The sequence below is a fragment of the Diadema setosum genome, chromosome 4, assembly GCF_964275005.1.
Source record: "Diadema setosum chromosome 4, eeDiaSeto1, whole genome shotgun sequence".
Lineage (NCBI taxonomy): Eukaryota > Metazoa > Echinodermata > Echinoidea > Diadematoida > Diadematidae > Diadema > Diadema setosum.
In genome coordinates, this window is record NC_092688.1 from 30,626,373 (window position 1) to 30,649,015 (window position 22,643).

Here is a 22,643-nt window from a genome sequence, read left to right on the forward strand (position 1 = left end):
ATTATGGGTTTGGAATATTAGTGCAGAAATATATTTTTCATCTCTTTTTTCCCTAACCACTCCCATAAGGTAATAATTTAGGGCAAGAATATTAGTTACCTTCAGTGATATACTGTATAATCATGTATTTTACATTCTAATTCATGTCTACCTTTATTTGCATAATGGGGAGGGGCCATTAGTACGTGATGTAATAAAATGAATGAGGCAATAATTGTTTTATGAAACCTCACCATTCTAAACTGACTGTCTATTCTCAAGCCCAGTGTTCACATACATAGTTTCCTATTAAATGCTAGATAGCGATAACCTTTTTCAAAGGCTTGAATGTGAAAATAATGAATGATTACCCCTGGGAGAACATTTACAACTAAATTACTACAACTTGCAACATTTAAAGGACTGTGATGTGAAGCCATCACACCAGAGATGTTTTTCTGCTATCAGGAGTAAAACTGTTGTGGTTTCAAGGATGTGTGTAGGGCATACATTTGTATTTGATTTCCGTGTGTTATTGTGTGGGTCAAAGGGCAAGAACCATATCCATTCCACATACTATGTACGAGTATATCAGCCATTTATCAGCATTGTAATGTCTTGCCCCCGTGAACAAACACGATACTGGGTGGTGGATGTGAAAGAGGAAGTTGATGTCCTGATAAACTCTCAGTTAAACTCCGAGTCCTACGATAATTTTGCCTTAGATATTATCATCTTATCTTCATCAAATTATAGCAAGACTGTATCTAATTGCAATATTCTATATTGAGGAAAATCAAATGGAACTTGCAAGATTCATTAAATCTTCACAAAATCTGAAAATAATACAGTACTGTGCCAGTTAACTCTCTGAAATGTGTTTCCAATCAGATCAGTTATAAATTTCCATATATAGTTCTGCAACCTGACTGAACAATTGTATATGGCTGAAACAAGGCATTCATGAAAGACATGAAATTCTAGCATAAAATGACAGACATCATGACCAAAAGGTACAGCATCAAAACACATACATTTGATTCTTTAGACTTGATGGCATAAGGCAACCCATGATGCTGAAAAAGTGCTTGCTCTCCAATTGTGCAAGATGGAGACTTTGAACTGCAAGACTAACTAATTGAATATTGTCAGAAAGGCTTTGCAGATCTGAACATCATTTGTTCTGTCTACACTACTCCTCATACAATTATTGACCACTTTCCATAGCTCTTCATTCTGGAATATTTTTGGCAAAAGAGGAAGAAACTGATATCATATGTTACTAACTATAGTCTAGTTCCTGGTTCCTTGTGGTAAGTTGCAAGTTAGCAATGTCACCTTGTGGTTGCACTTCAACCTTCCTAGCAACCTGATGGATGTTCACCTCTGCATTATTTCTTTTTTCTACTTGCAAATAAGATTCTTAGTGTTGCAAAGATTCTTAGTGTTGCAAAGAGAATGTGACACTCCGTTTTCCACTTGTGTTAACTCTCCAGGCAGTTACTGTATAAAAAGCTATAATTGTTCTGAGTACTTTTCAAAACCAGGAAATGTCTGTCCATAGAGATAAACAACTTATGGTAGCCATGAAGTACTTACATTCTTTGTATGGCACTAAGTGTATTCTATGTGTGTCATAAAGAGGTTGTAGATGAATACATACTGCAGGTCACATGCCACCAGCATTTCAAGTTATGGAGATCTTACTTTGAATTTACCTTGAATTTACATGGAAGGCCACACCTGTGGTGAGCGAACATTACTGTAGATAGTGTGGTGTGGCAAGGTTAACCCTTTTCGCACTGACTTCTGAATTCCCCATTGACTTATTACATGGCCACCAGGTTCCATTTAGGGAACGGGTTAAGGGAGTCCCATGGGACCCACCTAGACACCCTAGAGGGATCAGATCTCTTCTGTTACTGTTAAAGATATGGCTTATAGAATAAAGTGTTTTGTCCAGATGATTGTGAAATGAGATCATCTGTGCATAACATTGGTTTGTTACTACTTGCACTCCATATGATCATTTTTTAGTGCAGTGTTAAAGGGATCGTATAGATTTGGTTGAGACCTTAATTTCAGGTTTCTAACATTTTATGGTGAGATGAGAAACCTCTTATGAAATATGAAAGAGCATGTAATTCCATGAGGAATTCAACATTTATTTGGTGAAAATTGGTTTTGTAATGGCTGAGATATCCAAAACAGAGAGATTGTAAGAAAGTGTACGACCCACCATTTATTACGATCGCTTTGTTTTACTTTGTTTTTGGATATTTCAGTCATTGAAAACCAGATTTTCATTAAATAAACTGTGAATTCCTGTTAAAATGGTATTCTCTGTATTATTTCATGAAAGTGTTTTCTTGGTATCTCACAAAAAGTTAAAAGCTCAATTCTCATCTCTACCAATACTGTACCATCCCTTTAATCTGATGCAGAACTACAACAATCTACCACCATGCTACAACCTTGTAGCTACACCTTCAGTAAGGAATATCCGACATAAAGCCTGAAAAGTCTTGCATTACCAGGTGCCTACTTTGGCTCGATTATTCCTGTCATCAGAGAATTAGCTCAAAGTGTTGCCATACTCTGTCAGGATGTTTACAAATTTCTGGGAAGCGTTTACTAAATATGGCCATGCTCCACGGACTAATACTGTATACACCATATATTTAGCGAGTCTAAATTTTTGTGAATCTGGATTTCATAACGATTTTTGCGAGTGGTTAAATTTGTGATCGTGGAGTGCTGCAGTGAACAGAGAAATGTATACTATATGCGTCACATTCATATGGGGGATCAGAGTCATTATTTTCGCCTGTCTTTAAGTTTGCGAACAGCACCTGACTCACGAAAATAAAAACCTCACAAAATAGTCTGCGTATACAGTAATGTGTATAATATCCATCAAGAGATGTTGTGTTATGCTTTTAGTGTCATTCCATGCACAGTCCTGAAATCATTTTAGTGCTGCCTGTACATTCAAGATGATTTGATAACATAGGGCTTATTGTAGTCAAAATTTCATATGTGATGCAGTTTCATGGTAACAGATCTACAGCATCTCACCAAAGGTTTTGATTTATTCTGACTTACAGTAACATGTATGATTCCAAAGTTTAGTGCCAGAAAAGCTCTTTGTGAATAGTAGTAGTTGTGATTTGTGATTTAAAGCAGCCATTCAGACAGCTACAAAGTGTAGACGATGGCTGCTAAATTCAAGTGCACATCCTATGGTCTCCATTTCCTGGCAAAGTTTGTCACACTGCCAAACAATCAGCTGTGAGTATACTTTTATAGTTGCCAAGGATATTTTAGCAAGTATGACTTCCTTTGCAATATTATATGTCAATCACTTTGTAAATCAGGTGCAATATTTGGCCATGAAAAAAAAAAATATTGACTTTTAGATGGCACTGATGTTTTTGTGTGTTTTCTATTTACAACATCCTGAATCCATTCTTCATTGACATCATGTATTTGAAAGTATTTGTAGGTTTGCATATTAGAACTTTTATAACTTTGTCCAAAATTAATATATCTGAATTGTCATGTGTGCTGTATTTTTCAGTAGAAGGTTACTAAGAAGAAAATCTCTGGTTACATTCATGCTATCATTAAGTTGCCAATATAAAAAAAAAAATGACCTAGATTAAGAGAAGCTATATAGCACTCCTGATGTCCCCTGCTGTCTGTAAATCTTATGTCAAGCTTGCAAAAGTAATTGCTCAATTTATGATTTAGCTAGCATCAAGTTCAAATAATATTTTGTTTTTGAACACACAATTCCTGTTCTTTGTCACCCATGCTGTCTGTAAATGTTATGTCAAGCTTGCAAAAGTAATTGCTCAATTTATGATTTAGCTAGCATCAAGTTCAAATAATATTTTGTTTTTGACACACAATTCCTGTTCTTTGTCACCCATGCTGTCTGTAAATGTTATGTCAAGCTTGCAAAAGTAATTGCTCAATTTATGATTTAGCTAGCATCAAGTTCAAAGAATATTGTGTTTTTGACACACAATTCCTGTTCTTTGTCGCCCATGCAAGAATACTGAATTTATACACTGACAATCTGTGCCAGTATCATCCAGTTTTGGTGAAGATTACACCACATGACATGATTATCACATCAGAGGTAGGCATATAACTGAAAATTATCTGAACTTTAGTTTAAAGGTAGGGGATACCTTTTACAGACCTCCCAAAATGCAGCAAAACATTAAATATGAACCTCAGGGGACTTGTTTAGGCCACTGCTGAGAAATTTGGAAGTCAACAGTTATCTACAATTTGAATAATGCACAAAACTCAACTACTCGGTAGTTTTGTGTGTCAGCCACACTAAAGCCTTCTTGTTGCAGTCTTCTGTATCTTTTATCTATAAACACAAATCTAAAAGTATAAGAGCTGATGTAATAACATATAGAATGTGTGGCAAGAATGTATATAGAAATGTTTGTAAGTTTTGATGAACTTTTTTCACAAAATATACATGATGGACACACATGCGGTGCATGGGTCTGCAAAGGTAGCCTAGTAATGTACTGAAATTTACGGTGAGCCCCGAAAAAAATTCAATTCAAAATCTAACGGTCAATAAAAATGTACTAAATGTTACCTTCCACTTTCAATACTTTACGGGAGTTTCTAAAATGATACTCTCTTCAACATACCACTGTATTTATAAAACTCTTCATTTAAGGCATGCAAATGGGATTCCCTGCCTTTAATGAGTTATGTATGTGCAGAGCTTTTTGTCTTGCTTCAAGGCACATGATAATGTCCTGAAGTGAAGTGAACATGATCCACATGTTGCTAGTCTGTGCATATCAAGGACTAGAGACAACAAGACCTCCTGTCTGGTGTGTCAAAATCATTGTCAAAGGGCCTTGTTGATAACATGGTAAGGATATCAAAGATCATTCTTACCATTATGACAGTGATGCAATAAAAAAAAAGATATATAAAGTCACTCATACATACAGAAAAAGCATTTATTATCCATCTCAGTATGTGACTAAATGTGTTTGTAGATATGGATATGAGATGAAAGCAATGACATGATATGACAGTGCTTGCCTGCAACAAATCTTTCTTTCTTTTTCTTTTTCTTTTTTTTTTTGGAACATACACTGTGCAACGAGAATTTATCTTAGCACAATCAAATGAACACAAACTGTCACTTTGCCCAATGCTGTGAGATCTTTTATGCAGGGAAACACACTAACCCATTTTTTCTATTGGTCCGACCTGCCTGTCGGACCAGTAGGTACCAGATTTTTCCTTCTTTTACTGTCATTCCTGCAAAAGTTACTGGCCTGACAATGATTTTTACTGGTCAGGGACCTTCGGACCAGTGCCAGTGTGCAGCGTTGCTTACAGGCTGATGTTTTGAAGGCAAAATCACAAAGGCAGAATCATGAAGAAAGTGAAAGTCTTGAATGGATCTGTAGAGAAGCTTGTTAATGTCTAAAGTGCTGCATTTAAATAGGCACTCCAGTCATCATTCAAGCACAATGATGCTTAATTAGCAGTTGTCAGAGCCATTATCACCCAGACTCAGCAATCATCCATTCTTTTTATGATGGTATTTTTCAATGTAATCTCTTGATTTCCCAATCTAAAAGCTTCAATACATACAACCATTGCTTCATCAAAATAATTAGTTTTGGTATACAATGGCAGTGGGGAAGAAGCAATTCAGGCATCTGCTTTTGATGAATAGATGTAAATAAGAAGTCAGTGACTATCTATACCCACTGTCAAATGCCAGCTAACATATTATAAAAAAAATAGAGTGAGCTGTCTATATTAAAAGGACTTAAATTCTATAGAAAATTATATCTCTTGTGTAATATGTTCTTGAGCCCTTGTTAAAGACACATTTTCAGTATATGTTCATGATCCATTTCTGTGGTTTAAAATCCAGTGTAATATTCGTGATCCTTCTATATGGTTCATTGTACAGTGTAATATTTAAGATCATTTACCCTGAACATTGCTGGCATATATTTGTCTACATAATGACAAAAAGTCATTAACCAACATGTAGGTTCTGTATGTAGCCTTTGAGATTTATCTTGACTATATCTTCATTTACACTATGAGTGGATTCACATCAGTGTCTCACTTTCTTTGAAGCCATATATTTTATTCAGTAACTTCTCACTAATCCAGTCAAAGTACATAAATCATTATAATTATTTGAATAAATAAACTGGAAATGAACTCACTTGTAGCGATGTTTCTCTTTTGCCAGTTATCAACTGGCTTCTTCCAGTGAATACAGCTCCCATTGATGGAACAGCCTTTCCCTATCTAGTGCGAGATTGTGCATAGGCAATGCGCGAAAGATGGCTTGGAATCCTGCGAATGAGCCAGGCCATTCACAGAATGCCACAATCTCACACTATATAAGGGCCGTTCAATCAATGGGAGCTTCAATCTCCCAAAGAAGCCAATTGATAATTGGCAAAACGTCACTTCAAGTGAGTCCATTTCCAAAGTTTTTATTCAAATGAATATAATGATCTATGTATTTTATTCTGTGTTCTATAAAGCATGAAAGGAAAATATCCAAATCAATTATAAAGGTAGATTGTTTTGTTGCAGCACACATCTGTCCAAATGATGAGCAAAAGCACTATTCAAATTGGATATATTCATGGTGCAGAGTTAGAATGGAAGTAATACAATCCTGTAATCGGGTTAATTCTTAACCTGTTGAAGATGGGCGGATTTTGCTACAACACGCATGTCCCATAGACACTTGCGCGAGTATACTCGTAACTTGTTCTCAACGGGTTAAATTTGTACTCATGTAAATGCATCAGCTGAGTAACAGTCTAGCCAGGAATCCTGTAGTTTGTCAGTTTATAATTGGTTATTATCTAATCTTCATACGTGGTCAAGTTTGTGAGAACCACCGTAGCACAAATTGATCCATCACCTTCAACATGAGATGCCTGAAGTACAAAAGTACTTGTAAGGCCAAGTAAAAAAAGAAACCAGTTTCTCGTCGCGCGCATCGATTTTGGCCGCCGCATCGATTTTTTTACTATTTACTATTTTCAAAATGGCGCTGAAAATACCAAGAAATTCATAAATCTCGTCCTAGCCCGCTCCCCGCCCGCATCGATTTTCAGTTGCCAAATCGACTTTTTTGATATTTACTATTTTTTCGGCCGCCGAAAAAAGAAATTGACAATAATATTCACCTACCAATGGTGATGTCTCATTTCTAATTACGCCTTGCGTCCTCTACTTAGCTGTAGTACAGCTGTAGCTTCTGTAGTGCGTATGTAATAACGCATGCATTTCACACTGCTCCACAAAGCAGTCGAACTGTAGTTGGATGGGTATGGGCGGGCCGCGGGCGGGCCTGGGCTGTGATGTACAGCGCACTCGGTACGTCGTGAACGCGATAGCGGCAACATTTTTGCGAACAATCGCTGATATTTCACGCGTATTTCGCGCATTGTTCGTATTTTTCCCCGTTTCTGATATTTTAAGCGGATGAATTGTACTGTACAAATGCTTGTGAGGATTGTATGGAGTTTGTATACATTTTCCTGTCATTGTGACTATGTGCATGTGCGCGCAGTGTCGGAAGGTACGGTAATGCAGTGGCCGTGCCGCACCGTTTATTGGCAAAGTGTGCGTGTCTGTAGCTGTGTAGAGGCCCGTACACTCTGCTCTGTAACGCATCTGACGGCGATGTATTGTTATATTTTGAAGATAAAATGAATGCGCTTTTCCAGCAAATGTAGAATTATTAAATGGGTGTATCTACAAAATAAAGAACTTTTCCACGGATTCTGGTTTGTCTCGTATTTCTGCGGGATACTTTTCTTTAAGATGTAAATTCACGGACACGGCCGTGAGTCGTATCATCTGTAGTGTGGTATACAATCATTCATCATCCAAAATGATGAGTGATTATCAAATGTCTTTTTAGAACATGAAGAAACATCTTTAAATGTTTAATGCTATAATGCCATATCAGTATCATTTTGACATCCATCTGCAATTGTCCAAGCCAGTTTCCAGTAGAATGTGCTACAATTGTACTGTGAAGAAATGCAGATACATACCAGCTGTGTGGACACAAAAAGTCACAAACACCAATGATAAATAAAGCAGTTTTTTGAATATCATGGAATTTATTTCAGTCGTACATTTGTTGAAAGACATGTTTTATACCTGTTTCAATTAATAGCACAATACATCGGAATTGCAAGTACACTGGTATCAGAAATGCCATTACAACACTAAATACCAGTTTTAAGATGGTCATTTTCCCTTGACATCTGTAGTGGAAAGAAAAAGCAAATGTATTTCTGCATGCATGAAGTTTCATTTCAAGTATGGTACATATATATTTGTTTGAAAATGCACAGAGTGCAGGCAAGACATACACTTGGGACCTGGTCTCTCATAACACAGCTACCAGAGTGATATTTCATTTCATAAATTGGATATAGAAAATAGTAAAGCCCTCTCTCGTTACCTTTCTCAGAATTACCGGACGAGAAACACATATTACTTTCATTTTGACAATCCTCGAAAAAATAGTAAGATATCAAATAGTAAGGACCTCCCTCATCGCCTTGCTCAAAAAACCCGGACGAGAAACTACTTTCTTTTTTTACTTGGCCTAACAGCTCACCTTGATCGAGAGGGTGACTAACAGAGACAGTTTTATTACAGTGAGGCCATTTTATTTTCATTTTTTAATAGCCCATTTATTTCCATATTTCCACAAGTAAAACTGCCAATAGGGTAGACAGAAAGATCCGTCTGTCCGGAGGTTTTGACGTTATCGCTCTCCTCCGTGCATAGGAGGGGATCTGTGAAGCCAGAAGCAGTCTCCGCAGAACATTTCCCCGATGACTAGGTACAGACCGATCTTTCGGTCAACCAATAGGGTAGCTTTCTATGATGGGATCCACTGTGGTAAAAGCTAACTGAATGCACCATTATGGAATGGCTTGCATAAACAAAGAGGCAACTTAGTTATCATGCTACGATTGATATTACAGCATTATTTGATTATGATAATTGTATATATACAAAGTTGAAAAGATATGCACATATATGCAGAATTGTATGGATAGGGAAGATTTTCCAGGATATTCTAGGTAAAGTATTGTGAAAACTCACAACTGATACGGTTTTGTACAAATAAAAGGAAAGATAAGTAAATATGATTATTGCAGTTGATGATACTACACGTGAGATACAATATGCTGGTAGAAAAGTATTAGATTTCAAATAATCATAAAAGAAGCTTATATTTGGCAGAGAGAAGTATGACTCAAGCCGAGAAACATCCTGTCATGTGACAGTTGGCGTCACGACTATTTTGATGTATCCTCAGGAAAGCTTGTCAGATGACATTTTGACATTTCAACTGTTGTGACCCTTTTGGAATATTTGAACAAGCATTCCTGATCTCCTACTCTGATATCAATGTTATGTCTGTGGCAAACTTATTCTCTGAGATAGATATCTCTAGTATGAGAATTCCATGTGAATGTTTTTGTGGGGGTTTTTTTGTCTGTCTCTTTTCCCTAAGAGCACCAAAGTGAATAGTGATCTGTGGACATGGTTTATGTGTTTTGCTGGTCCTTTGAATCTTTTGTCAAGTGAATTTTCCTGTCCCTGTCTGTCTTTTCTATGGTTTGTCTCTCTAATCTTTTATACTCTACACTACTATGTGAGTGAACTTTTTCAGACAATTAATTTTTCTCACCTTTGTTTAATGAGACAAATCTCTCTTGTTCTTTGTTTTGTGTTCAACATATTAAAAGTACTAAAAATATAGATTCATCTGTACCAAAGAGGGTAAATGAAATATTTGTAGAGTTTTATATTCACATTGTAATCACATTCTATACATCGTGCAAAATATGTGATAACTTCTACACCTAAATATTGAACATTTATGGGTGATTTTTTTTTTCAATCAACAAGCAGCTGTTGACGTTTGTATCAAAATATCAATGTACAGCTCTTCCTTTTTACACCACATACTCTTGCTAGTGTCTTCTCTTTTTATCTATCAAAATATGTATGTCCCCTTTTTAAATTTTCATTTCTCAGTCTTTCTTTAACATCCAGAGACTCCAACCCAAAACATCAAAACAGGAGATTCTTTTGCCTGGATCCCCTAGTAAACTGGAGATTGATTGTGTGCATAATATGCCCACAATATTCATGTACGCTTGGCACACATCACAAGAGCAAAATGCCATGTTCCTTGTGGTCCCAGGCCAATAAGTGGGCCCTGAAAGCTGTCAGGATTATAAATGCTCTCTTGTGCTGTCTTAAAAGCTGTATTTTGAACATTTAAATACCAAAACTGAGGTTGGGTGGGAAACATATAGACAGAGTGGAAGAAATTTAACTTCACTGGGAGAGTGGGAGATTTTGACAAAATGGCCTCAAAGCGGGAGATATCTCTCACATAAAGCAAGGTCTCGGGTTCGAATCCCGATGGAATCCCATTTTCTTTGCTCACTTTTCCACTAATAATTTATATTCTTTCTGGTCAGTTTATTCTGTCTTTATTTGTTACAAACTCAAAAAGCTGCATCACTTCGGTGATCCCTCGCATTTATCCCCAAGTTGAATTATCCTTCGGGTTTATGCCAGGTTCAAGTGTGTGCGTGTGTGTCACACACAAACACACTGCTATAGCTTCTGACCACCCGAGCATTGAGAATTAAGGGTTTCTGGGACGAACACTGCACTAGGGCTTTCTATAGCTCAGTCGGTAGAGCACCGGTCTAGCAATCCGGAGGTCTCGGGTTCGAATCCCGATGGAATCCCATTTTCTTTGCTCACTTTTCCACTAATAATTTATATTCTTTCTGGTCAGTTTATTCTGTCTTTATTTGTTACAAACTCAAAAAGCTGCATCACTTCGGTGATCCCTCGCATTTATCCCCAAGTTGAATTATCCTTCGGGTTTATGCCAGGTTCAAGTGTGTGCGTGTGTGTCACACACAAACACACTGCTATAGCTTCTGACCACCCGAGCATTGAGAATTAAGGGTTTCTGGGACGAACACTGCACTAGGGCTTTCTATAGCTCAGTCGGTAGAGCACCGGTCTAGCAATCCGGAGGTCTCGGGTTCGAATCCCGATGGAATCCCATTTTCTTTGCTCACTTTTCCACTAATAATTTATATTCTTTCTGGTCAGTTTATTCTGTCTTTATTTGTTACAAACTCAAAAAGCTGCATCACTTCGGTGATCCCTCGCATTTATCCCCAAGTTGAATTATCCTTCGGGTTTATGCCAGGTTCAAGTGTGTGCGTGTGTGTCACACACAAACACACTGCTATAGCTTCTGACCACCCGAGCATTGAGAATTAAGGGTTTCTGGGACGAACACTGCACTAGGGCTTTCTATAGCTCAGTCGGTAGAGCACCGGTCTAGCAATCCGGAGGTCTCGGGTTCGAATCCCGATGGAATCCCATTTTCTTTGCTCACTTTTCCACTAAAGCAAGAGAGTTAGAATCTCTGGACATCTGTTGTATCCATTCATCTCCGTGTCTTCTTCATCGCTCTCATTGTCTGTCTATGTTGGTCAAAACATTCATTTTCATATCTCTCTTCTCTTTTTGTTTTCTCACTGACATGGCTTCAGGTGCTTGCAGACCAGAAAGGCTACAAGAACATGTTTTTGCTGCATTCACTGGAGACTTCCAGTAGCACTGCCAAGACGAGGTACGAGATGAGTGCACCTGACCCCCGCACCAGACAGGAGTGGATAACAGGTGGGTGCCGGGCTGGGGGCAGAGCGTTATCAGGGCATGTGATGTACAGGTCTAGACACATCTATATGATAATAGATCATGTGTCTTGTATATACATTCTAGGTCTTTCTCTTTACACTACTCTTAAAGTATATTAATATGTACAAAGCCAGTATGTTACACTTGCTCCAATCAATCTGAATGTTTCAATGTGTTGTTCCGAGGCTAGTGAAGCAGCACTTTGCTGGAAGAAGAACAACAATAATGGCATATACAACAGCGTGTGTTTCAATTGGGTGCCTATGTGTACCCAGACGAGCGTGACACACTCATGTAGATACACATAGGCACTCTATTGCGAGTGAGTCCATGCGTGCATGTTTGTGTGCATTTATGTGGTTTGATATGGAACTGCTCAGAGAATGAATTCTTGTAATGTCTACACCGATACCAGTATCTATGTTCCCTTGTAATGCAAGATCAACTTACATCTATGTATACAGTTTTTGTTTGGAGTCATATAGTTTTTAATTTCTGTACCATACTCCATTTATCTCTTTCTGCAGCGAATAAACTTTATGTCGTAAATGTAGACTACTATATTATTTGCTGAAAGTGCAGAAGTAAAGTCCTCACTGAAATATTAAGAAAGCAAATCAGTCATTCCATCAACTTGTGGTATTTGTGCTCCCAAATATGACTGTGTGGTTAAATTTCATGTATACAATTCCTGTGCATAGATTGTAGGTGCAGTTGAAACAAAGTTTTAGTTTGTGAGATAGACCATGTTGAAATGAGAAGTCATCATTTTGAAGTCTGTAATGCCCCAGTAACATATAGACACGGATCCTCAAGGATCTACACGGTGATCCGAGGAGATCCGGGGAGATCCAAGATAGTTTGGACCTCGATGGAGTGTCAACGAGTGTTGATATGACTGTACACACGGTATCAGCACGGCAGCATTACGGATAAGGCTAGAAGAGCGTGGTGTCTACATGGACAAACACGGCATCTACATTGATCAACACGGCAACTACACGGCAGCCACACGGACCATAGTGGGGCAGATATGTGAAAAAAATGCTCACATCCGGCGGAAAGTATGAAATTTTGCATACAGGGGTATTTTGGGACGCTGATTTTAGAAATTGCTGGATCCAAGACATCTGGCCATGGGGTCGGCCACCATTTTGAATTCCAATATGGCCGCCGTCAAAGATCCCTATCTTTAGTTCTGAATGACATAAGCCATTGAAATTTGATACATAAAAGAATGGTGGTATGATGACTTCAATAACAGACTTATTTGATATGTCTGACAAGCTGCACGGCAGCCAATTTGAATTTTCCCACATATAGTTGCCATGTTCGAGTGTTGAAAATCTCTATCTCGGTTTGTAAATTAGGCTACCTGATTGAGCACGCGTTTGTAACCCATTGAGTGCACGCTGCTGTATTTACATTGTGACGTCAGTGACAGGTGCATTATGCTTCATTATTGCTGCACTTTTTGGCATGCCCGTGAATGTTAGTGGTAATGTTTATCTTTTCAGCCACATTGGAATTCAAAATAGCGGGCATTGCATTTGTCAGACACATCACATTAATCCGTTTTTTAACTCAGTATATCAAAATACTTGTTTGCACCTAATTCCAGCGTCAGTCACCACTTAGAACTCGAGATAGGGATTTTGAACATTTCGTCAATGCGGCCATATTGGAATTCAAAATGGCGGCCATTCGATGTTTGTCAGACACTTCAAATTAATCTGTCATCAAATTCAATATGTCAAAACGCTCTTGTATACCAAATTTTGGTGCCACAGGTCATTCAGAACTGAAGATAGGGATCTTTAAATTTGTTTTGTGATGGTGGCCATATTGGAATTCAAAATGGCGGCCAATCCCGTGGTCAGATCTCTTGGATCCGGCAATTTTTTAAATCAGCGCCCCAAAATACCCCTATATGCAAAATTTCACACTTTCTGCCGGATGTGAGCATCTCGACCATTTTTTGCTACATATCTGCCCTACTAATCCCAGATTGCTCTTCCAACACGGCAATCTCCGGATGACACCGGATGTCTTTGACCTCCAAAAGTTGCCGTGTTGGCCTCCCGGATGTCCGTGGATCTACATGGACATACATGGATGGCCAAGGATGTCCAAGGCGTCAACAAGGATCTCTCCCTGGATCACCCTGGATCAGATCCTGGGTGGTCCAGGGTGATCTGGGATGTCTATGTGACTGGGGCATTAAGAAGATCAATACCAGGTAGTCAAATATAACAATAAAGGCTTATGCATAAAGTGGTTCTTTTCCTCTTATTGCCAGCCATTGAAAATGTGCTGAAGAGGATGGAGAGCGGGGAGTCGCCACATGTCAGAGCCCTGGAAAGGAGGAGAAGTGAGAGGAGGGACAGACTGGAGGAGGCGGAGGAGGTTGCTAGGCTACGGAGGCTGCAGGTGGAGGAGTGTGAGAGGCAGAGGCAGCGGTATGAGGAGATGGAGAAGGTATCACTGGGCATTCAGCATCCCCTTATCCTATGCATTTGGGTTCTTTACAAATCAACACTTCTGGTTCTAAAATCCCTTTTTAGCTGTCATATGACATCCACCCCTCCGTTCCAAACAATTACAACAAGAAGAATTTGTTTTGGGTGAATTAAAAGCTTAATATGACATCTATCTTATAGTGCTTTTTTCTTTTCTTTTCTGTAAAGTGAGTATGTTCTTTTATGACAGTATTAAGCAAGCTTTCTGCTACTATAAAACATATTCTTGGACTATCTGGCTGTGTATGCTACAGGCTCTTTGCTGGCAGTAAAAAAAAAAAACAAAGTAAAAGAATAAATAATTCATTGTTGTATGTTGAGTGTCAAGCTGGTTGGGGAAAAAACAACAACAGTGAGGAAATGAATGTCTTCGTCCTTTCCATGCTGCAGTGTGTACCATGAAACACTTATTATTGAATGGTGTGATCAGAGCTAAGTTTAATTGATGATTAAACTGATCATAAAATATTTCCTCATGTATTACCATACCACATCAAGCAGCCACATATATAAAGTCTTTAAAGTTGGACATTCTGCCCATGAAGAGTTTTTTTCTTTAGTTTTTCAGCTTTTTTTTCATTCATATTTATGTAAATCAGTTACTCACTTATTTACTGAACAAACAAATCAATGTAATCACCATTCATATGCACCAAACTTATGAGCTTTTTTTTTTTTTTTGGAGGGGGGGGGGGGGGGGCAAAAATCTTGTTTTCATGCACTCCACTTATCAATAATTCTGTGCTCTATAAATGTAAATGAACTAAAATCCTGCTTGCTTTGGAGTTTGATTAGGGACTCCTGTTTTTGGAGTGAAATTACAGGGTGATTTAACTCTTTCAGACTTAATTTTAGCACTTTTCTATGTGAATTTAACTCTTTGTATAGTTAATTCAATATTTTTACAGAGTGAATTTTACCTTGAAAAAGAGCTGCCTCTAATCTAATAACACCCCCAAAATGAGCAACAAATTTGCTCCTTTACACAACAGATTGCACATGTCATTTCTTGATTTATGATAACATGCAAAACTGGATGTATTCAGTATATCATATCCATAAAAGTTACATGATTGTTTGATTTGAAAATTTGTAGTTTTACTCTCAAAGCATAAGTTTTGGAGCATTAGTTATTTCCTATTTCATTATTATATTGATAAGTTCACAAGAGCTTGACATATTAATTCAGAAGAAGGTGTCCCACTTGATACTGTTACATGAAAAGATTGCATGAGCAGTACATAGTAAATCAAAAGGGCTTTACTTATTCACCTTTTACGGTAGCAAAGTGAAAAACTATTAAAAGCAGGAAGTCACTGAATTTATACAGGTTTTAACATCATAACTGGTGCTAATCCTAATGCTGTTACCTGTATGTATAAGCACATCATTTATTTATATGGACACATTAATGGGTTTGCCAAATTATTATTTTTTTATTTGAATTATGCTCAAAGTTTATCAAGCTAACATGCCTTTCATATTGTCTGAGACCAAGTCAGTTTGTTAAATGTTTTCACTATTTTTTATCACTTGCAATTTTTTCTCATGTTTTTCTTTCACAAAGCAGAAAAGCTAGGAAATTACAGTTGATATTTAGTATACATTTGTTGACTGGAAGATGAAGGGCTAGTGACAATAAATCAAATGCATGAATACAGCACTTCCTACTATATTTATTGCGTGATTTATATTCTGAGAAAAAAAAAATGACCGGTCCACTAAAAGGCATTGCTTGTATATTGTGGACAACTCAATACAATCTTATGTGTCAAACATATTTCCTTATACTGCATATAGACTCATTTCTTAGATGTTGCACCTTGTACTTTGGTTTCACAGTTTGATTTTATTAGTGTTTGCAAAGCTGATTTGCTTTTGTATGCAAATAAATTTCTGTCTTCATGCAGAGCAGTTATTCAAAATTTGTCCTTACCATATTAGGATTATCATCTTTCTTTTAAAAACTAAATATACTTCCTTGTAGGATGTGTTATGTTCATGATCAAAGTGAAGCTAGGGGGATAAAGTTTTGGACATCTATCTTTTGAAGTTTATGCTTGCTGCTTCATTTCTCCACCCTACATGTGCACAAGGGCATGCATGCACACACACACACACACATATAAGATCCGTCAAATCATCTGGCTTGTTACTACGCTAATTTTTTTTTTATATTGCAACTGATTGACAAATTGCCCCTTATTGAGATGTAAATAAGCACTGATTCTCAGTGTTTTAGTAGTAACCATGATAAAAACAAGAGAAAATAGTATGTATGCCCATGATTTTTTTTTTTTTATCATGGATACTGTTAAAGGGAAGGTAAACCCAAAGAGCAATGTGGATTGAGTGAAAGCAGCAACATTAGTAGAACACTTCAGTGAAAGTTTGAGAAAAATCGGACAATCAATGGAAAAGTTATGAATTTTTAAAGTTTTGGTGTTGGAACCGCTGGATGAGGAGACTACTAGAGGATATGACGTATGAGTGGACAACAATACAAAGAAAATATAAAGGATATTCAACAAAAATTCACTTTTCTAGAATTATGAAAGAGCAGTGGACCAACCGCTTTCAGAAAGCAGGGAGAATAATTGCTACCCTTAACATATGTCAATATCAAGTTGATGGAATTTGTAATTTTCATGAAACATGGATTTTTGTAGTATTTTCTTTATATTTTCTTGATAATATAGTCCACTCATACGTCATAACCTCTAGTAGTCTCCTCATCCAGCGGTTCCAACACCAAAACTTTAAAAATTCATAACTTTTGCATCGATTGTCCGATTTTCTTCAAACTTTCACTGATGTGTTCTACTAATGTTGCTGCTCTCACTCAATCCACATTGTTCTTGGGGTTTATCTTCCCTTTAAAGCACAGTAATCAGTGCTTATTTATGTCAACAAAGGGCAATTTGTCAATCAGTTGCAATAAAGAAAAAACGCTTGATGCAAGAATTTTTTTTTTGTTTTTTGCTTTTTGCCATGGATGTCTTTCTATCGTGATGCCTGTTTTTGTCGCCAGCTAAGAGATGAAGCAGCAAAGAGAGCAGAAGAGGAGCTTGCAAGGAGAATCGCCAAGGAGAAGGAAGAGGAGGAGAACCGTCGGAGGGAGATGGAAGAGAGAGCGAAGACACAGCTGGAAATCGATGCACTGAAGGCTGTAAGCAAAGATCAGAGGAGTTCTGTAGGAACATGCAGGACAGGACACTGTCGGTTGCCCGAAGATTATAAATATGATAAATCATGATCAAGTCCCTCCCCCTACCTCCCCCCCCCCCCCCCCCAGTTTCTACAAACTTTTTCCTATGGAAGGCAAAAAAGAGCAGAAATATCTAGTGTCAACTGTTTGACCCGTGATCTCTTACAACCCATCCCAGCAAGAATTTCTAAATGTTGGCCTCAGATTTCAAGTCTTTATGTGGTGTTCTCTGTTACACAATACTCTTTTAGAGTCCAGTGCTTGGAAAGATAATAGCTGGATTCTGTTCAATAAATAGCCTTTAATCTGGAACATGAAAGCTTTTAAGTGAACCTACACAACCTTCAGAATATTGCAGCTGAGCACTGCCTTGAACCAATAAACCTTTGTAGGTTTGTTTGTGTGTGATATTCAGGACGTCAAAATACAATACAAAGTGCAGAGTCATGTGGTATGTCTTTACAATGGTTTTTATGATTTTGTTACAGTGTGAAAAGACTCCATAACGTACAGTATGTAGTATATGGCTCACTGCATCAAGCTGGAACAATGCCAGTCAATGTTCACTGCATTTACTGTAGCTACACTCCTTTTTCCTCTGTAACTGAAATCCATTTACATTCCAATCATGTACTCTAATCAGATGGAACCATTATTCAATTTCCACTACAATTAGCTCGCTGTATACTTACTGCAAATGAATCCATTAAAGAGACGTACAGTGCTTCCATGTCTGTGTGCATAGGTAGATGCACTGGAACCAAATAGACACCATATTAGTGTACAAACACAGCCATCAAGATGAGATATCACCCTCACAGTACGAAGCACAGCAGATTTCTTGAATCCTCAACCTACCTCACCATATTCTTTCAGAAACAATATATCAAAACATACAGACAAATAAATAAACAATAACAACAACAACAACTACTACTACTACTAACAACAACAACAACAACAACAAACAGCCATAATCATCTCATTTTCCAAAGTTTCAAACAACTATTGCATAGCAATGGTATTGACAGCTGAATGCAACTTTTGTCCATGAATATTTCAAAATCAAATGTTCACTCTATTTTCATATATATTTTAGTAGCTGTGTGGCTTGAATATATCCAGCTGTGCTCTTTTCTGTGTGATTTCAGTACAAGTTTGTCTCAATTGCTGAAATTTTTTTTTATTTGAAAGCTGTAATTAAACTTTAAGCTGCCTGAGAGTCATGTTTTCTCCAAATTTTGCAATATTATAAATGTTCAACACAGACGACAAACTAGGAAAATAAAGCAAACCTGTCTACATGAATTCAAGCAAACTCATTACATGTATATATATTCTGCTGCTGAAACTGGCAAAGCATACATTACGTGTGTTTGTTGACAAAAATTGTCATCATGCAAATACAAAGCTGCATATATTTAATCACATTTTTTTCTTCAAGCTCTGTTTAAATAGCAAAATATTGTTGATATTGTCATATGATTGTTGTAATAATGATTACCCTGAAGATATTGAAAATGTTGTCAATGATGGTAGATATGTTTATTTTGTGTTCATTGGTATTATCTGGGTGCCTATCACCAATTTTAGGAACTTGTCATTATTTGTGACCTTGCATCACAGAACAAACAAAAAGTCACCACACATGGAATTTTAGTTAAGGGCAGATCCTAAAAGAGCAGACTTTGAGCTTTAAAATGATGTATAACTCAAGTGAAATGAACTCTCCTTACCTATCTGAATATTGGAAAGATAGTACACACTCTGGAAAAGTGTGAATTGAGAAAAGAGGCTCTGAAGTACAGGGTCTATTCAAGTGTTAAATCTTTCCCAACCAGTGCTAGCTGTGCGATGCATGGGACAAAAAACAGAGTGTAAACCACCGGAGCAACAACAATGAAGAGATTATCAGATTAGGCTGAAATTAAACATACTCTCTTAACATATTCTGTTCATGATTAAAGGGAAGGTAAACCCCAAGAGCAATGTGGATTGAGTGAAAGCAGCAACATTAGTAGAACACATCAGTGAAAGTTTGAGGAAAATCGGACAATCGATGCAAAAGTTATGAATTTTTAAAGTTTTGGTGTTGGAACCGCTGGATGAGGAGACTACTAGAGGATATGACGTATGAGTGGACAACAATCCAAAGAAAATATAAAGGAAATTCAACAAAAATTCACTTTTCTAGAATTATGAAAGAGCAATGGACCAACCGCTTTCAGAAAGCAGGGGGAATAATTGCTACCCTTAACTTATGTCAATATCAAGTTGATGGAATTTGTAATTTTCATGAAAAATGGATTTTTGTAGTATTTTCTTTATATTTTCTTGGTATTGTTGTCCACTCATACGTCATAACCTCTAGTAGTCTCCTCAGCCAGCGGTTCCAACACCAAAACTTTAAAAATTCATAACTTTTGCATCGATAGTCCGATTTTCCTCAAACTTTCACTGATGTGTTCTACTAATGTTGCTGCTTTCACTCAATCCACATTGCTCTTGGGGTTTATCTTCCCTTTAATGTCAACTTTCAAAGCAGTAACATTATCCCTTCAAAAGGTACTAGACTTGAAAGTGAAGAGTGTGCAAAGGGTTAGCATGAAATGAAAAGGGGCCTCTAAGACATACCTGATCTTACTACAAAAAAAAAAAAAAAAAGGTCGTAGAAAAACTGCTGAAAATGCACTTTCCCATTCTTTGACCTCCAACTTAAGAATAATGTAGAAGAAGGGTAGCTCTTTCAGAAAATATGAAAAACCCAGTATTGACTAGGTTGACCTGTTTCACCTTTTTTTTTTATCTTCACGTAAAATCAAGGGGTGCGACTTTTTGTTCGTTTTGTGATGCACAGTCACATTTAAACTTTAAAGAAGAAGTGAAAAGAAACATAGAATGTAACTCGTTTAGCATGGCATGCAAAACTTCTATTAGAGCGTAAAAAGATTCACAGTCTGGTTGAGACTGAAAAATTTCATAAAATATTCATTTATAAGCATGCCGTCCAAGCTTTTATTGCAGTCCCTGTTCTGCTTGATTAGAAATGATGGACATGAGGCTGCCTGGATAGGAATATTGTGAAAGACAGACTGGATCACACTTAAAGATAATTCCTGAATCCATTCATTCCTTAGTCTTTGCTTAAAGATCACGTGACTGCCACTGAGCATTCAGGTGTAGTTTGTAACAGTGAGTGGATTGTATAGATAAAGATTTCAGTTCAACAGACTTTTACAGTTTTCCCAACTCCACAAATGAATCCATTGCTAAGAAGGAAGAAAATAAATACTTTTATTTTTTTAATGTGTTACAATTAATTTAGGTAGGTGGTGTTCTACAGAAATTCATAAGGTTATTTCAAGCATTTTCCAGGGCCTGATTTTTATTTGCCCATTCAAATTTTGTATACTGTATACGCCATATATTTAGGGAGTCTAAATTTTCACGAATCGGAAACTTCCCGACGATTTCACGAGTGGTTAGATTTGTGATTGTGAAGCCCTGTACCGAACGGAGAAATGTATATATGCGTACATCACATTCATAGCGTGATCAGAGTCCATATTTTCGCTTGTCTTTAATTTTACGAATAGCACCTGACTTGCAAAATTCGCGAAAGTAAAAACCTCACGAAATATTCAGCGTATACAGTACTTCACCTATTCAAAATATTGGTATGAAAGCTACAAATTACCTTTATTACTTCATTTATTAACCATGACCACTGAAGCTTACAAAGTCAGCAAGCATCAGTTTTCTGACTTTGGTAAGTCTAGATACCTCAACTTTAAGCATTCCACTTATTTTTTTTTGTCCCATTTTATCAAGAAAAACAAAAGAACTACATCAGATAGAAATAAGGTTATGAGATAGATGCAAAAAAAAAAAAAAAATCAGTCAAAGAACCTAGTATTCTCTATTTGAAGAAAAAAGGGTTAAAAAAATTATTGGCTTGCAAATTTGGAGAGGAGATAGTGAAGATAGCATCCTTTTGCTTTAGATTTGCTTAATTTACTGCCAGATCACCTTATTTTGTCTTTGTTTCTGCTATCATGTCTGTGACTTTATCAGGTTATCATCTTCCTGGGTACATTGCCTTTTCATCCATCCATTGATATTTTCCAGGCTAGAGATGCAGCAGCGAGAGCTGCCGAAGAAGAGCTAGCCAGGAGATTGGCTCAGGAGAAGGAGGAGGAGGAAAACAGGAGAAAAGAACTGGAAGAGAAGGCAAAGACACAGGAGGAGATGGACCGATTGAAAGCTGTGAGTCAACGCAAGTTGTAGAGGCGGATATTACGGCTCTCTCCCTTTTCTCAGTCTGCCCTTGCCTTGCCTTGTGAAAGGGGAACATGCAATTTGAAAATTATTTGTAGACAGGCTGGTATTTGAGGAAATGATACTGTAAAGAAAGAAAGGACGATGAGTGAAGTTCTTAATGTCCCAAACTTCACTTCAAGAAAGAGGCCCATATGTCATTAGTACTGCAATCCAATCTGACAGTGAGTATAATTCTATGATTACATCTCATGAAGTCATTGATCTGTGTTATATGTCACCTTTATTGCAGAATTTAAAATTTCTATTGAAGTCATCATCTGGAGTGTAAGAGTGATATTCATTTTCAGTCTTATTGCATACAGTATGAGAAGTTAATGCTGTCATAATGCCTGTTGATATATTTGTATGTCTTTGCATTCATGCTATTAAAGGCATTAGTGACCGATGTTACAAAGTTTACGGTAAGTCCAATAATGCATGGTGTTAGGGCTTGTCATTAATGTAGTCGTGCCGACTGTGTTATCATCTCTTCAGGCCAGGGATGAGGCAACAAGGAAAGCAGAAGAGGAGCTTGCAAGGAGAATTGCCAAGGAGAAGGAGGAGGAGGAGAATCGCAGGAGAGATCTGGAGGAGAAAGAAAAGACCCAGCAAGAAATTGATGCCCTTAGAGCTGTGAGTTCTTTTTTTTTTCTTTTCTTTTTTTTGGGACATTGGTCATGAATGTTCAATTCCTGTAGAAATCCTGCAACTAAAAATGAATGAAAAACTGAATGTAAATTTCACCCCAAACAAACAAACAAAAACAGAAATAAAAAAAACAAACAAAGAATGCTTAGGAC

At 37.3% G+C, this 22,643-nt stretch overlaps 1 protein-coding gene across 1 annotated transcript in view; it reads left to right on the top strand.

The window, feature by feature from the left end:
• The window catches only part of LOC140228009 (uncharacterized), a 102,601-nt gene that overhangs the window by 72,096 nt on the left and 7,862 nt on the right, over window positions 1-22,643 (top strand). Inside the window, exons 5-9 of the mRNA XM_072308405.1 lie at window positions 11,649-11,778; window positions 14,096-14,274; window positions 17,347-17,484; window positions 21,652-21,789; window positions 22,339-22,476. Coding sequence (XP_072164506.1) covers window positions 11,649-11,778; window positions 14,096-14,274; window positions 17,347-17,484; window positions 21,652-21,789; window positions 22,339-22,476 — 723 coding nt within the window. The remainder of the gene's footprint in view (window positions 1-11,648; window positions 11,779-14,095; window positions 14,275-17,346; window positions 17,485-21,651; window positions 21,790-22,338; window positions 22,477-22,643) is intronic.